The 14,831-nt window shown below is 38.6% G+C and overlaps 1 protein-coding gene across 1 annotated transcript in view; it reads right to left on the bottom strand.

Annotated features, from left to right (window-relative positions):
* The window catches only part of LOC143930924 (alpha-2-macroglobulin-like), a 143,004-nt gene that overhangs the window by 97,075 nt on the left and 31,098 nt on the right, over nucleotides 1–14,831 (bottom strand). The window contains exons 9-12 of the mRNA XM_077455615.1: nucleotides 10,045–10,159; nucleotides 9,428–9,537; nucleotides 6,935–7,093; nucleotides 2,136–2,366 (exon numbers count right to left, since the gene is read on the bottom strand). Of these exons, the coding sequence (XP_077311741.1) occupies nucleotides 2,136–2,366; nucleotides 6,935–7,093; nucleotides 9,428–9,537; nucleotides 10,045–10,159 (615 nt within the window). The remainder of the gene's footprint in view (nucleotides 1–2,135; nucleotides 2,367–6,934; nucleotides 7,094–9,427; nucleotides 9,538–10,044; nucleotides 10,160–14,831) is intronic.

Here is a 14,831-nt window from a genome sequence, read left to right as displayed (position 1 = left end):
ATTTTGAGATCTCATAATTTGCCACGTCACTAATGTTAATGCTCCATTACGAACACTAGTTTGACCGACCGCTTCTGGCGCATCCTTACTTCCCAGCATGTTTGTACTTTGGGTACACACGCTCTGAAAATCCGACAGACATTCGTCAGCGGAAAATTTATAAACCTGCCATCCAACATTTGTCCACAAAAAGTTGGCCAACAATAGTCTGATGGAGCATACAAATGGTGGGATTTTCCGCCAACCGCCTGTCATCACACCTTTCCCGTTGGAAAATCCGATCGTGTGTATGAGGCTTTAGGAAGGGATTGGAATATTTTTTACAACAGTGTTTCTCAATCCTGTCCTCAGTTCCCATCCAACAGTGTATTTTTTTTGCTGGGTAATCTCATATTCTGGTAGCACAGGTAAAACAATTATTATCTCAGCATGGAGCATCGGTTTGGCACACCCATTTTCAATGTCTTCTCATGTCCTGGTTAATGAGAATCCATATTCAAAACCTTCTAAAAAACAGTCTGTTATACTCACTTTGGCCTTTCAGGTATAAACCAGCTGATTGCCCATACTTACTTTTGCTGCTCACAATGAATTAAAGTGGTAGCAAGCCGCATTAAAAAAAAATAGGTCTCCCAGTAGGCTCATGTCATAAATGTGCTGGCATGCACCGCATACTAGCACATTATGACAGACTCTAGTGGTGTGAAACTATCTTCACCTGGTCTTCTTTCTGGGTTCATGGGCTCCAGCCATTTAATTGGCCGAGCTGCAATGACATCACTCCCGCACATGCGTGAGAGTCATGGCCATGGCAAAGCTCTCGTAATGGGTGGCATGCCGTCCCCAGCTGGTGCACATATAAATATTTCCTAAACGGTGCTTGCTGAGATATTTACTGTACCTACAGGTAAGTCTTAGTATAGGCTTACCTGTAAGCACAAAACAGCAAACGGAGTTTACTACCACTTTAACCACTTACGGACAGTCCGCCGCAGCTTTACAGCGGCTGTTTGTTATTATGACAGCAGCTAGCTGCCATAATCCCAAAATCCCCTTCTTCAGCGGGTGGACCGCTACAAGAAAAAAAGTGCTCTCAGCAGCAGATTCACCGCAAGATCACTTTTATCGGTGGCGGGAGAGGGGCTCCCCCTCCCACCACGATCCGGTGCCCTCCGCCACTTACCGGAGCCGTCGGCAGCGGTGGAGGTGATCGCGTCTTGTCTCCTGCTTGGTATGGAGACAAGTGAGGGGAAGATGGCCCCCATCCATCTCAATACAATTGCTGGGCAGAAGCGACATCAAAATGTCACTTTTGCCAACAGCTCTAAAAGGGCCAATTTTTTTAATGATTTTTTTTTTAATTACAATTTTTTTTATTTTTTTTATTGCATTTTAGTCTCATCCAATATCAGTGCCTGACCTCACAAATGCGCTTCTGGGAGAATGGTCAAACATTCCCATAGACACACTCCTAAACCTTGTGGACGGCCTTCCCAGAAGAGTTGAAGCTGTTATAGCTGCAAAGGGTGGGCCACCTCAATACTGGACCCTATGGACTAAGACTGAGATGCCATTAAATTTAATGTGCGTGTAAAGGCAGATGACCCAATACTTTTGGTAATATGTATCTGTGTATATCACTGACTGTATTGGCATCAATATGTAAAACCTGGTGCATGTGCAGTTTACGTCTGTATTCATATACAGATCAGCCTCTTGTTGCTGCCTGTCACCTGGTGACTTTCTATAAAGTTGGGGAGAGAAGAATAAAATAAATTCTTCCTCTCACCTGCAGCAAGTTGCATTGTGATTTTCTTTTTTTTGTGGGGTATTATCAAAGGCAATGGTGGGCATACAGGAAAGAGAAATTTCAGGGTGAGCTTCACCAGTGTTGTGATATTCACTTCAACAATGGCAGTGACAAAGAGCCTACGAAGCTGCAAGGGTGGTCATTCTCTATCTGCTATGCGTCCATAGAAAGAAGAAGGGGTGGGCTAAAAAAAAAAAGAAAAACAACACGTGTAGAGATCTTTTAGCATGTAAAATGCTTCCAACATATACAATTCATTTACGTTTAGCTGTTTACAATAACTGGCACCATTTTCATTATTGTCAAAATGCAAAAAGATTCTCACCAAATAATGAAGGTCAAAGTGGTCAATGTCATTCTTCAGCTTTGTGTGTTTAATAATATATTCCACCTGCACCTCCTGCTGCCCATCACATGGGAGGACTTTGTCCAGGGAATGGAGTTTCAGGAAACTCTTATTGCGGGAGTAGAAGGGTTTAAGATTCAGATGTGCTTCACCATAATCAGGGACTACGTCACCATGAGTATATTGTTGATCCTTCAGGTTTGTTCTTGCCTTTGATAAGAAGACAAATATAACAAAAAAATAAATTTTGGGTCAAAGAGCTTCTCACGTTTTAGATGAAATTACATTAGACTGAATTATGTCATTATGATGACATTTAAATATAAATAATAAATTATAATATTAAATGTATGTATATACATATATATATATATATATATATATATATATATATATATATATACATATATATATATTTAATAATGTTTAATAATGTTTTATCACTGCATATAAAAAGACAGAGAAGGTTGATTACTGTGTTTTTTACCACTACTATTCCTTTATATTGGCTTTTGAAATTTACAAATGCAGCAATTTAGACATTGGATGACATGTTTAGCACTGGAAAAAACTTTTTGAAAGATAAAAAGTGCATTTTATATACAACTATATAGATCAGACCAAAATGAGGGACAAATGAGGAAGAAAGAAGGACAGAGGGACTTTGTTCCAAATCAGGGACAGTCGGGAGCTATGGGCTATTGTTTGAATCCCTCCCTATACATGTGCAATGGAAATTTGAAAAGGAACCTAAAGCAGGTTGATTGAACCTAAAGGGAGGCCAAATGCAAATCTGGAGGTCAACTGTGGGTCAAAGGCACCTGTGTTCTAAATAATCTCAGAAAAATGTCAAACTGATATCAAACGCCAATGGAATGCACTAGAAAAGCAAGCCAATACCTATTGGCACATCCCAAAGCAACAGGCTCTTAGACCATTTTTATAGTAACCAATTGTGTGTTGTATCATTCCATATAACAGTGTCCAAATAATGGAAACCCAATGAGATATACTCATCAGACATTGAGAAACATAACAAGAGCTTATTTTATTTATTTTCATTATTATTATTATCTGTTTTTATTATTTATTTTTTAACAAAAGCAATCTATTAGATTTAATATAGGAAATGTAAACATTCTGTGCTGCCCACTCCTTTTCCTATTTAAAGTGGAAGTAAACTCCCCTATCGTTTTCAGCCAAGGAAGCTGCCATCTTTGCCTCTGTTTAATCTTCAACTGCTATGGTGCTGCACATGTGATTCGTTCTGACACCAGCCATTGGATGGTTTGATAGTTTGGCTGAGAGCACAGCCAATGTGCAGTTAGCATTCCCGGCATGCCTCTTTTTTTAACTATTTAAATCAATGGGTTTACTTCCACTTTAAGGTTTCAGAAAACAGAGACAGAAATATAAATGTAGGACAAGTAATCTCCAAGGCTGCATTCACATGTCAGCGTTTTGAATCGTGGGCAGATTTGCCAAGTTTCTGCTCGCGATTTTGAAAGCGCCAATGTGTGAATGACAGAATCGCGGGACTCACATTTGTGAATCCATTCATTTGAATGACACCTAAAATCGCAGTGCGGGTCTGCCGCCATTGTCACGCCATATGGTGTGACCAAATTGCCATATTTTTTAATATGTTCAGGTGTTTTATATAGCCTTGCAGGCGTTAAATGTGATTTTTGTATGTGTGCGCTGTAATATTTTGTTCTATTCATATGGTCTTATGGATGCACCATCAGTGCATTTTTTAGGGTGTGCCCCCCCCCAAGTCCTTGCTTGTCATTCCATGAATCACGCTGCAATCGTGGCAACCCCCAATGCAGAAAAGCATGTCACCAAAAAGTAGCTCCTGAACATTTTTTGGGGAGACATGCCTCCCGTGATGTGGGTTGTTGCAATTGCGGAACAAATTATTGTGCGACAATCACGGCAGACCCATACCACGTTTTTTGGTGTCATTCAAATAAATGGCATCTCAAATGCTAGTCTTGCAGTTGGTCATTCACTCATCGCCACTTTCAAATCTTGGGAAGAATTGCATCAAATCTGCCTGCGATTCAAAATGCTGAAGTGTGAATGCAGCCTAAGGAGGTCGTTGGAAGCACATATGTGAAAGTATTGATACTTAAGGGGCTATCACAATAGTGAACTCTAGTGTAATGTGTCTCCAGGCATGACTGTCTGCTGAAGCCTGTCTTCAGTCTCCAACTACTCATATAGCATGTTCACAGTCTATGATCATCTCCTGTAGCACCTATGTGGTTTTTACCAATCTCATGTAGAATGTCGGCAGTCTTTGATTGTTTCCTGTTACATCTTTGTGATAGCTGTCTGTACCATTATATTGAGGAATCACACATCCAGTTCTGGAGGTTTTACACACTATGTACAGGTTTTGATTTGCTTCCAACTAAATGGATGGAAGGGATACATTCGTTCCTTGATGGCCATTCCTAGTTGCCAAAGTTGACAGAACTCTGCTCCAGGGGTTGGTTGAGTGTCTGTCTTGGCATGGTACGTATATTGGTACCATAGTGACCATAGTCAATGGCAGCCAGGCACTTTTTCTTTAAGGCATATTTGTTTATAAAACTGTTCAGGTCAATGTCTTTATTTAGTTTCACAATAGAAAAATGAATTGGGCAAAATGTAGATCTGTTTCTTCAAATTTAAAACCATTTGCTTGATCATGGAAGTATGTCCACCAAAATAGAAAATGTGACTCTAGTTACATGTTTTAGGTGCACTGAGGGTGAAGTGCGTTGAAAAAATGTCCAGCCATAAGTATTGGCAAAGAGCCAGACTAAGCTCTAAGTCAGAAATATGCAATTAGCGGACCTCCAGCTCTTGCAGAACTACAAGTCCCATGAGGCATAGCAAGACTCTGACAGCCACAAGCATGACACCCAGAGGCAGATGCATGATGGGACTTGTCGTTTTGCAACAGCTGGAGGTCTGCGAATTACATATCCCTGCTCTAAGTTAAAAACGAAGGTTGACCTGGGGATCCTTTAAATATTTTCTGATAGCGAAAATTGCCCTATTTGCTAATTATCATGTTGTATAATTGAGTTCCCGTTATGTGTAAATCTGGAAGTCAAATGATTGTTATGGTCATATCCAACCACCGATGGGTTCTTCTAAGAGATAGAGCCTAACTATGCAATCCAATCCCCATGCACCCCCTCAAGGTAGGGGACGATGTGAAGTACTCCAGTAAGCCTACTCTCATCCCACCTCCCACTTCTGTTTTTCCTCAAGAACCCATCATTTCAAACCAAGCTTAACCACCCCAGGGCTTTTCAAACATTGGGTCACTTCAGGCCTAGTTAGCCTTAATTGCCTAGTCAAACCTGACAGCCTTAAAACCTTCCAAAGTCTCAGAATTGATCATAAGCTACATATGGAAATCATAACTGGGCTACAAACTGGCGGAGGAGGACCGGACACAGACATGGCTTACATGCAACAAAGGTTTGCTCCCAAAATGCCCTAGCAGTGGAACAAATTGTAGAGTGCTTACTCACTGGTACCTAATACCTAGGCAAGCTCGCTAGCTCGCTAGCTTGGTACCAAAGTTTCTTTGCACCTGCTTTGGTGGCTGCTTGGAGGCTGGCACACTCTTCCCTATACTGCATAGATTCTAGAGCAAATACACTGAATATTGAATACACTGTACAGCTATTATTTGTTCACAAATCTATATGAACCCATATCATATCACATGCTTGGTAATGTAGATACTGTAAACGCCCCTTTAAATTCCTAAACCATCTGTTCAAAGCCACCAAACAAATGACCACAAAGGCATGGAAATCGCAATTGCTTAAAACTTTGGAAGTCAAGCCAAGATTATTCCAAATTGTGAGCTATGAAAAATGGACCACCACGCTCAATAAAAATGGTATGGCCCTCTAAAAAAATATGTTGGACCACTGGGCTCACAATTTCAGACCTTCGATAGGCACCTTCTAACACGCTGAGCCAATTTACCCATTCTCCTGGCCGACCAGTTGGAGGTAGAGCCATCTCCCCTTCGACCAGTCTTCCTTACTCTGATCCCTCTTATACATCTCTTTTCCTTTTTCTCTTTATTCTGACTTTTTACACTTAGCAGTACCTTAGACTTTATGATCTCCGAAGAAACATATCTCATAAAGACACAAAAGAATGTATTAGCTGCAATTCCCATTTTATCTCTAATGTCATAATGCAATTATAACTGCTTTGTAATGCAATTGCATTAGTACTCCAGCACCGCTGAATGTTATAAACATTATCTTTTGCATATTCTGCCCAATTTGCTATCAAAATAAAAATATTGAACGTGAAAAATGTCAAATTTGCTGAATCCTGGATTATTATTCCAGTGGGTGTTACTTGGGGATCAATGGTACTACACCTAAAATACACATTGCACCGACAAAGCAACATGTTTACAACACAAAAAAATGCAAATAATGTAAAAGGAGCCTACAGTGTGATTTTTATTGAATAAAAGATGTAATGCAGTTTTTGCCACAACTTGTCCTTTTTTGTTGTTTTTTTTTTTTTTTGCCAGTCTACCTACATTTTTATTCAATGTGATATTGCCGCTTTTCCTATCAAAGGTCTTTAAATATTTTAGTGTGCATATAATGATATAGGGAAATTGGGTGAATTATGTCAAACTAAACTTTTTCGGACAACCTATTTAACAAGCCCCCTTAATATAGAAATTTTGAAATATACATATAGCAATGTATCAAAACAAAACTGTTAGTACCGACCGAGAGAGTTATTCGTCCCATCCATTCACTTGTATTAACACTGAAAGAAGCTTGTCCATTGTCATCTGTTACCAAGGTTTCATTGATTGAATTGATGACACTTCTTAGGTAAACCTTAATGCCTGGTATCGGGTTATCACCAGCATCCACCACTTTAACCTGAAAGAATACATAATAAGATATCACAAACAGAGTATTATGCCAGGAAATATGTTTTAGCAGTCCGCATAGAAACAGAAGAAGAATGCTTTTAATTAGCTTGTTGATGATGTACATTTGCTCCATAGCATTTTGATGATGTGCCTAAAACAAAGACAAGCGCAGAATGAATGTATTGCATGTAGTCTTATCCTACAGTGTCTCATTGTTACCCTTTGTAGGACTCGTCTCCATAGATTGCTATGTCTTTTTTTTTATTATTATTATTTTCAGCATTTCAAAAAATATATTCAAAAAATATCCTGAAACATATACAATGCAAAAAGAAAAGAAAAAGAAAAAGGGAAAAAAAGGAAAAAAAAAGAGAATAAAAAAAAACTAAAGAAGGAAAATGAAGGGGGAGGTTGAGGACCTATATGTAAATACAGAACTGTCCTGAATGTACACGAACTATAAGATTAATCAATATTATTTAATAAGTCATATTATGATTTGCCATCAGGGTCTGATATAATTTCATAATATAGTTTAGTCTCCTTAAATTCAAACCATTTTGCCCATGTCTTAATATTTCCTGGTCAGCCCTTTATTTCTACAGGTTATTTCTTCCAGATTGCTCTGTCCTTAATCAGCCACCACCTTCACTTTCCCAGGATTGTTTAAAGAAATATCATTGCCTTTGAATAATCAGATGTGAGGTCAATAAATGAGAGGTGTGGAAAACCATAAAAAAGACTCAAACCAGGGACTAATGAGTGAAACATACAACTCTGACCACAATGTTAAACCCTTTCAATTTTCTGAGAGTGAACTTATGTTTAGGTCAATCATTTCTCAACCAATCAGAATTCAAATTGTTCCAAAAATGTGAATTTGTTAGAAAACAAATAAACTAAACAAAATTAAATGAAACAAATTCCGAAAAGGAATCAACCTAACAAAGTATCATAACAAATCTATCCGAAATGAAACAATTATTTCTGTTCTGCACGTCTTAGAGATACCTGAACAATATTTGGCTCAAGTAAGCAACACATTTGGCAAAATGCTGAGTGTATTGTGCACAGACAATGGAACGGAACACACAGGTGATTCTCAGAAAGCATGGCATAATATTTCAAACTCCTGTATCATACAACCCAAAACAAAATTGATTTGCATAAATGGAATAAACTGTATTCCATGTGAGAGTGGAAGAACCATGCTGTTTGATATAGACATGCCAACCACATACTGGGAGAGGCAATTATGACGGCCGTGTTATCTCCAAAATTGACGACTAGGAAAATCAACCAGGAAAATGCCATATGAACTGTGGAATAGAAAGGTCCCGGATTTGAACCATCTAAAAAATTTTAATTGTCCATGAAACTTCATTGTGTTCAAACTGAGGGAAATTCCACATCATTGTCACATGAAGATAATTGAGAAAGAGATACATAAATAGAAATTAAGGCAGACAATCCAAATGCTGTAAAAGAAGAAACGAGGCCACAAAAGGCTTCAATCAGGGAATCAGCCAGAAGCAATAAAGGCATCCTAGCCAAACGCCTGTCCTATGCTGTCATGTAGGTTTAAAACCAGAGCCAGATTCATGGGATGAGATACAAAGAATTACAACCAACTCATGAGAAACAAAAGTGGATTACAACATTTGAAAAAACACTTAGCCCTTCGACCCACCGACGGAAACGGTCCGATCGGATTATATTGTCGGAAAATCCGATCGTGTGTGGGCTCTATCGGACATTTTCCATCGGAAATTCAGACGGAAAAAATTTGAGAGCAGGATCTCAAATTTTCTGGCAACAAAATCCGATCAGACTTTTTGTGATCGTTTGTAGAGAATTCCGATCAGATAAAGTGCCACACATGCTCAGATCAAAGTATGAGAGCAAAGCTATTGGCTACTGGGCTGAATATAGTCCCGTCATAATGAACGAACGTCATCACGTTCCAAACGATCAGATTTTCCAACAATTTTGTCTGACCGTGTGTTTTGGACAAAATCCGTCAGAAAAAATCTGACGGATTTTGTGGTCTGAATTTCCGACGGTGTGTACAAGGGCTTACAAGAATCAGATTTTTAAAATTGAGATCTGAATTAAGACTAAAATAAGGGGTAGTTGTTGAGTGGGAGTGTTGGAACACAGAATTGTATTTTATGCAACAACTACTGTACATCAGTATTTAATTGAATTTTGATCCGTCTGTGGCTGGTTTTACTGTTATTTTCAGACATGTGGTTGTTATTTTCAGCTCTCATTGGTTATAACAATTACAAAAACAAATTTTATAGCAAAATAAGATTTACAGAAATATTATGAAACTCACCAATCCACTGAATGGGATCCCAGATTTATAGTTACTGTCAGCATCAATAAAGGACACCTTACTGATTACGTTGGATATAGCAGCCTGACTGACTGTAGATAACTCAATTCCTGGCAGAAGAATTATTGAAAAGAAATAAGAGATCAGCTTTGGGAAATCATAGGATTCACCATTATTCTAACCTTAACATCTTTGTCAGGGTTGCCCAACCTTTTAAAGAGCTAGGGCGACAGTGCTTAAGTGGCTTGATACCCGGTGGTGGGCCACAATGAGTGGAGTGGGCAAATTACAGATCTGTTTCCACTCTGCTTATACAGACATAGCCCGCTCTACTCTATGGGCCCTCCCTTCTGATCCACCTAGATTGAAGGGAACAGATCCAGGAAGCATGGGCTCCACAGCCACCTGTTTCCTCTACCTCCATTCACAACACTGATGCTCTGGGATGGTGGGTCGGAAACCCATGATCATGGCTTGCAGACTCACCATCCCAGAGCAAGAGGTTGCAGGTCACATCAGAGGGCTGTGTGCCACCAGTAGGGCACCCCTGATCTATGTACATCACATGTCCCATTTATAAGCAAGACAGAAAGAAGATGAAAAGAGAAGAAGTTTACCAGTCCCATCCTCTGTGATAGAGGCTTCTCCTTTCAGTAGACGCTCCATGTTGGAGTTCCTCATTTTATAGACTGTAGAATTAACCTCTATGGTATCACATCCTGATCTATCCAGCTGTGAGTGAGAGACAGAGAGGAACAAAGTGCTGAATTATTAGTGATCAATTGAAGGACTTTAGGGTTGAAAACATATCTATATAAAGGATCAGTCCACAGAACCAACGTTTCATTTTAAAGCAAAGAACAAAAATGGAATTCGTTTGTAGAATTCACCTATGTAACATCTCTAAAATTCAGATGAAACCACCAAGCTCCTTATTCACTCCCTCGTTATCTCTCGCCTTGACTATTGCAATCATGAATGCTGCTGCCAGACTAATCCACCTTACCACCCGCTCAGTGTCTGCCAACCCTCTCCTCCAATCCCTACACTGGCTCCCAATTCAAAATACTAACCACAACATATAAAGTCATTCACAACTCTGCCTCCAACTACATCACAAAACTTGTCTCTAAATATCACCCAAATCGTCCTTTCCGCTCTTCTCAAGACCTCCTACACTCAAGCTCTCTCGCCTCCTCCTCCCATGCTCATCTCCCGGATTTCTCCAGAGCCTCTCCCATCCTCTGGAACTACCTCAACCTGTCCGGCAAGCCCCTACTATTGCTACCTTCAGGTGATCCATGAAAACTCATCTCTTTGGGGAAGCCTATCACACCTTACCACTTACATCAGCTCATTCCCCACAGCTACAATCTTTTGTACCACCTTCCCCACCCTATTAGATTGTAAGCTCTTCTTAGCAGGGCCCTCTGACTCCTCTTGTATTTTATTGCATTATAACTGTATTGTCTCCCTTTTATATTGTAAAGTGCTGCGTAAACTGTTGGCGCTATATAAAACCTGTATAATAATATATTGCAGGTAACACATCCTTAGATGTACATAGCAAAATACGTTTTAACAGATAGAAAGGGGGTGGAAATAAGACAAGAATTTAAAATTTTCGAATTTCCGAATTTTAAAATTCCGAATTTCCAAATTTTCTAATTCCAAATTTCCAACTTTTTGAATTCTGAATTTCCGAATTTTTGAATTCTGAATTTTTGGCTTTTTGGAATTAGAAAATTCAGATATTCAGAAATTGGAAAATCTGAAAATTCTAAAATCTGAAAAATAGAAAGAAAGTCAGTAAAATTCTAAATAATTAACTGATAATAACTAACTATTAAATTATAGGTATTGGAATTTCAGGGGTATCCCAGGGGGATTGTGACATGTGCAGTTTGGAGTAGGCGATTGTTTTGAATTATTATCTGCAATGTTTTTTCTGTGATGGACAATCCTGTATTTACATCTGCCTCATTTTATATATAAAGTGGAATGGAATGGAACAAATTAATAATAAATAATAATAATAAAAAGGTTTTATTATTATTAGCTCATTACGTTCCATTCGTTTAGATGTAGCATTCCTTATTTCAGTTAAGTTCACTAACAGTCAAATTTGAAAGGAAATTACAATACCTATAATTTAATATTTATTATTAATTAGTTATTATTTCAGAATTTCAGGTTTTGGAATTTTCAGATTTTCATTCTATTGAATGTTCGGGTTTTTTAATTCTTATTTTCGGATTTTCAAATCTCCAATTTTTTTAATTTTAGAATCTCCTAAATTCGAATTTTAGAATTTCCTAATTTCGAAATTTAGAATTTCTTAATTTTGAATTTTAGAATTTCCAAACTTCCAAATATCTGAATCTCTGAACTTCCAACTTTTGAACTTCTGAAATTTCCGAATTTCCAACTTCCGAATTTCAAAGTTCCGAATTTCATAAATTGGAAAATTTGAAATTTCAGAAATTCTAAATTTTGGAATTTAGTAAGTTCAGAATTTCAGAAATTTGGAATTTCAGAATTTCAGAAATTCTAAATTTCAGAAATTCAAAATTCAAAAATTTGAAATTCAGGAATTCGAAATTTAGAATTTTGGAAATTGAAAATCTCACTATCCCTGACAGGTAGTGGGAATATGGGGTTGATGTAATAAAGGAGTAGAGCATGTTCACTTTGCACATTTTACTGAATTCACAGTAAATAACACTTGGCAATATAAAAGTTAAAGCATAATTAAAACAAAAATGCTGGCAGATAGAATTTTTGGCAGAGTAAACCCTATGGCGGCTCCTGAAACCCATTTAAATTATTTTTTTGCTACAGAGGTTTCTTTAAGTATTTTTTCTTGTCCATGATTGGATGATGGAAGTTAACAGAGATTTATCAGATTCCTTTGCTTTGCTTTTAATAAATTAGCCCATATGAGTCAGACGCTACCTGTTGAGACACAAAGGCGGTGGTCAGTTCAGCCCCCTAAGGTTCCACCATAACTAAAATTACATTTTGGGTTTTAAACACATTTTGTATATACAGTATCTCACAAAAGTGAGTACACCCCTCACATTTCTGTAAATATTTTATTCTATCTTTTCATGTGACAACACTGAAGAAATTACACTTTGCTACAATGTAAAGTAGTGAGTGTACAGCTTGTATAACAGTGTAAATTTGCTGTACCCTCAAAATAACTCAACACACAGCCAATAATGTCTAAACCACTGGCAACAAAAGTGAGTACACCCCTAAGTGAAAATGTCCTATTTGGGCCAAAAGTGTTAATATTTTGTGTGGCCACCATTATTTTCCAGCACTGCCTTAACCCTCTTGGGCATTGAGTTCACCAGAGCTTCACAGGTTGCCACTGCAGTCCTCTTCCACTCCTCCATGACAACATCACAGAGCTGGTGGATGTTAGAGACCTTGTGTTCCTCCACCATCCGTTTGAAGATGCCCCACAGATGCTCAATAGGGTTTAGGTCTGGAGACGTATTTGGCCAGTCCATCACCTTTAACCTCAGCTTTTTTAGCAAGGCAGTGGTTGTCTCAGAGGTGTGTTTGGGGTCATTATCATGTTGGAATACTGCCCTGGGGCCCAGTCTCTTAAGGGATGGGATCATGTTCTGCTTCAGTATGTCACAGTTGGCATTCATGGTTCCATCAATGAACTATAGCTCCCCCGTTCCGGTAACACTCATGTAGCCCCAGACCATGACACTCCCACCACCATGCTTAACTGTAGGCAAGACATACTTGTCTTTGTACTCCTCCCCTGGTTGCCACCGCATACGCTTGACACCATCTGAACCAAATACGTTTATATTGGTCTCATCAGATCACATGCCATGGTTCCAGTAATCCATGTCCTTATTCAGCTTGTCTTTAGCAAACTGTGTGTGGCGTATGGTCTAATCACTGACACGCTGACCCCCCCACCCCTTCAACCTCTGCAGCAATGCTGGTAGCACTCATACATCTATTTCCAAAAGGCAACCTCTGGATATGACGCTGAGCGCGTTCATTCACTTTTTTGGTTGACTAAGGTGAGACCTGTTCTGAGTGTTCTTAGGGTTCAAGATGTAATGTCCTTCATGGTTCCTTGGTCAAAGTCCAAAATCAAAATATCTCCAAAGCTTTCCAGCTTCTGGTAGCCAAGTCTTGCTCTTCTCTTCCAAAATGCAGACCCTCTGTCTGATCACATGCTTCTTTCCAAAGTCCCCAAGCCCCTCCTTCCAACTACCTGTATACACCATCTTCCTGTCCTCTGCTAAGCTCCAAAACCGTTCAGCTTGTTTATCAATAAAGGGGGGGGGGGAAGGAAGGGCGCGGAGCCTGACTTCCTTTGAAAACATATGGTCTTAAAAATATATCTAACTCCATATTATGGCTATCAAGTCACTAATAATAGTCATGGCAACCAGGCAGTCAGTTACTGAATTAAAGGAAGCTCAACGAAATACCGAGAGTGCTCATCAGCACCCTGGTAGTTCGTTGAACACTACAAGCCGACTGCCGCAAAGGGTGTCGGCACTTGTAGTTTTCACATTCACAGGAAACTGTGAATGATGCGGCCTGGCTGGCAGATCAGATTGTGAAGATCCCCCCCCCTCGCTTGCTGTCAAAACAGGGAGCGGGAAACATCTGTAACATGTTACGCCCTGAATGTATGTAACATGTTACAAAAGGAGAACTTCTCCTTTAAACTGGCTAAAAAATTGTAGAATTTTGTTACAAATTGTTTCATTAAAGAGCGTTCTTGCAATTTTCTAATCATTAGCAGATTCAATTTTAATTCCACTGAGGAGAAAATTTGAAGGAGCAGGAAGAAACTAACAGATTTCTAAGAGTGTATGTGGTTTTCATTCAATAAAATCCAGTCAATCCAAAACGAAATGGTAAAATACCGTTATTAATTATTTTGCTTACATGTAAAGGTTATTCTTGGATTTTCACAACGTTCACTAAGCCACGAGAAAATTTGAAACATAAACAGCCTCATTTGCCTTTAGTAAATCAACCCCTTTGAACTCAATGTTCAAAATATGTCCGTAACAGATTATGAATCTGTTGAACTACTTAAAAAACGAAGTTTGTAAAACTGTCAAGAGAATATACTACATACTTGGTTTTGTACAAATTTTTGTATACATTTATTTTAAAATATCTACTAGTTTATAGCCAGCTTTAGTAGCTAAAAAGAACATTACACATGAGAAAGGGAGGAGAAAACAAAGATTTTTTTGTTCAAATAAATTGTTTTCTGCCAAGCTAAGTTTGCACGTTAGATAGAGAAGACATATGTCTGTGACTAGGCTTAGAAAAGTTTGTCAGAATGTAAAATTCTGAGATCAACAAGATTTTTCCTATAGCACATTTACACTTTCAAATT

Source organism: Lithobates pipiens, unplaced genomic scaffold (assembly GCF_037356315.1).
Source record: "Lithobates pipiens isolate NorthernLeopardFrog02 unplaced genomic scaffold, aLitPip1_a1.2 Scaffold_25, whole genome shotgun sequence".
NCBI classification, from domain to species: domain Eukaryota; kingdom Metazoa; phylum Chordata; class Amphibia; order Anura; family Ranidae; genus Lithobates; species Lithobates pipiens.
The sequence above is the reverse complement of the archived record's forward strand: the minus strand, read 5'-3'. Positions and strand labels throughout refer to the sequence as shown.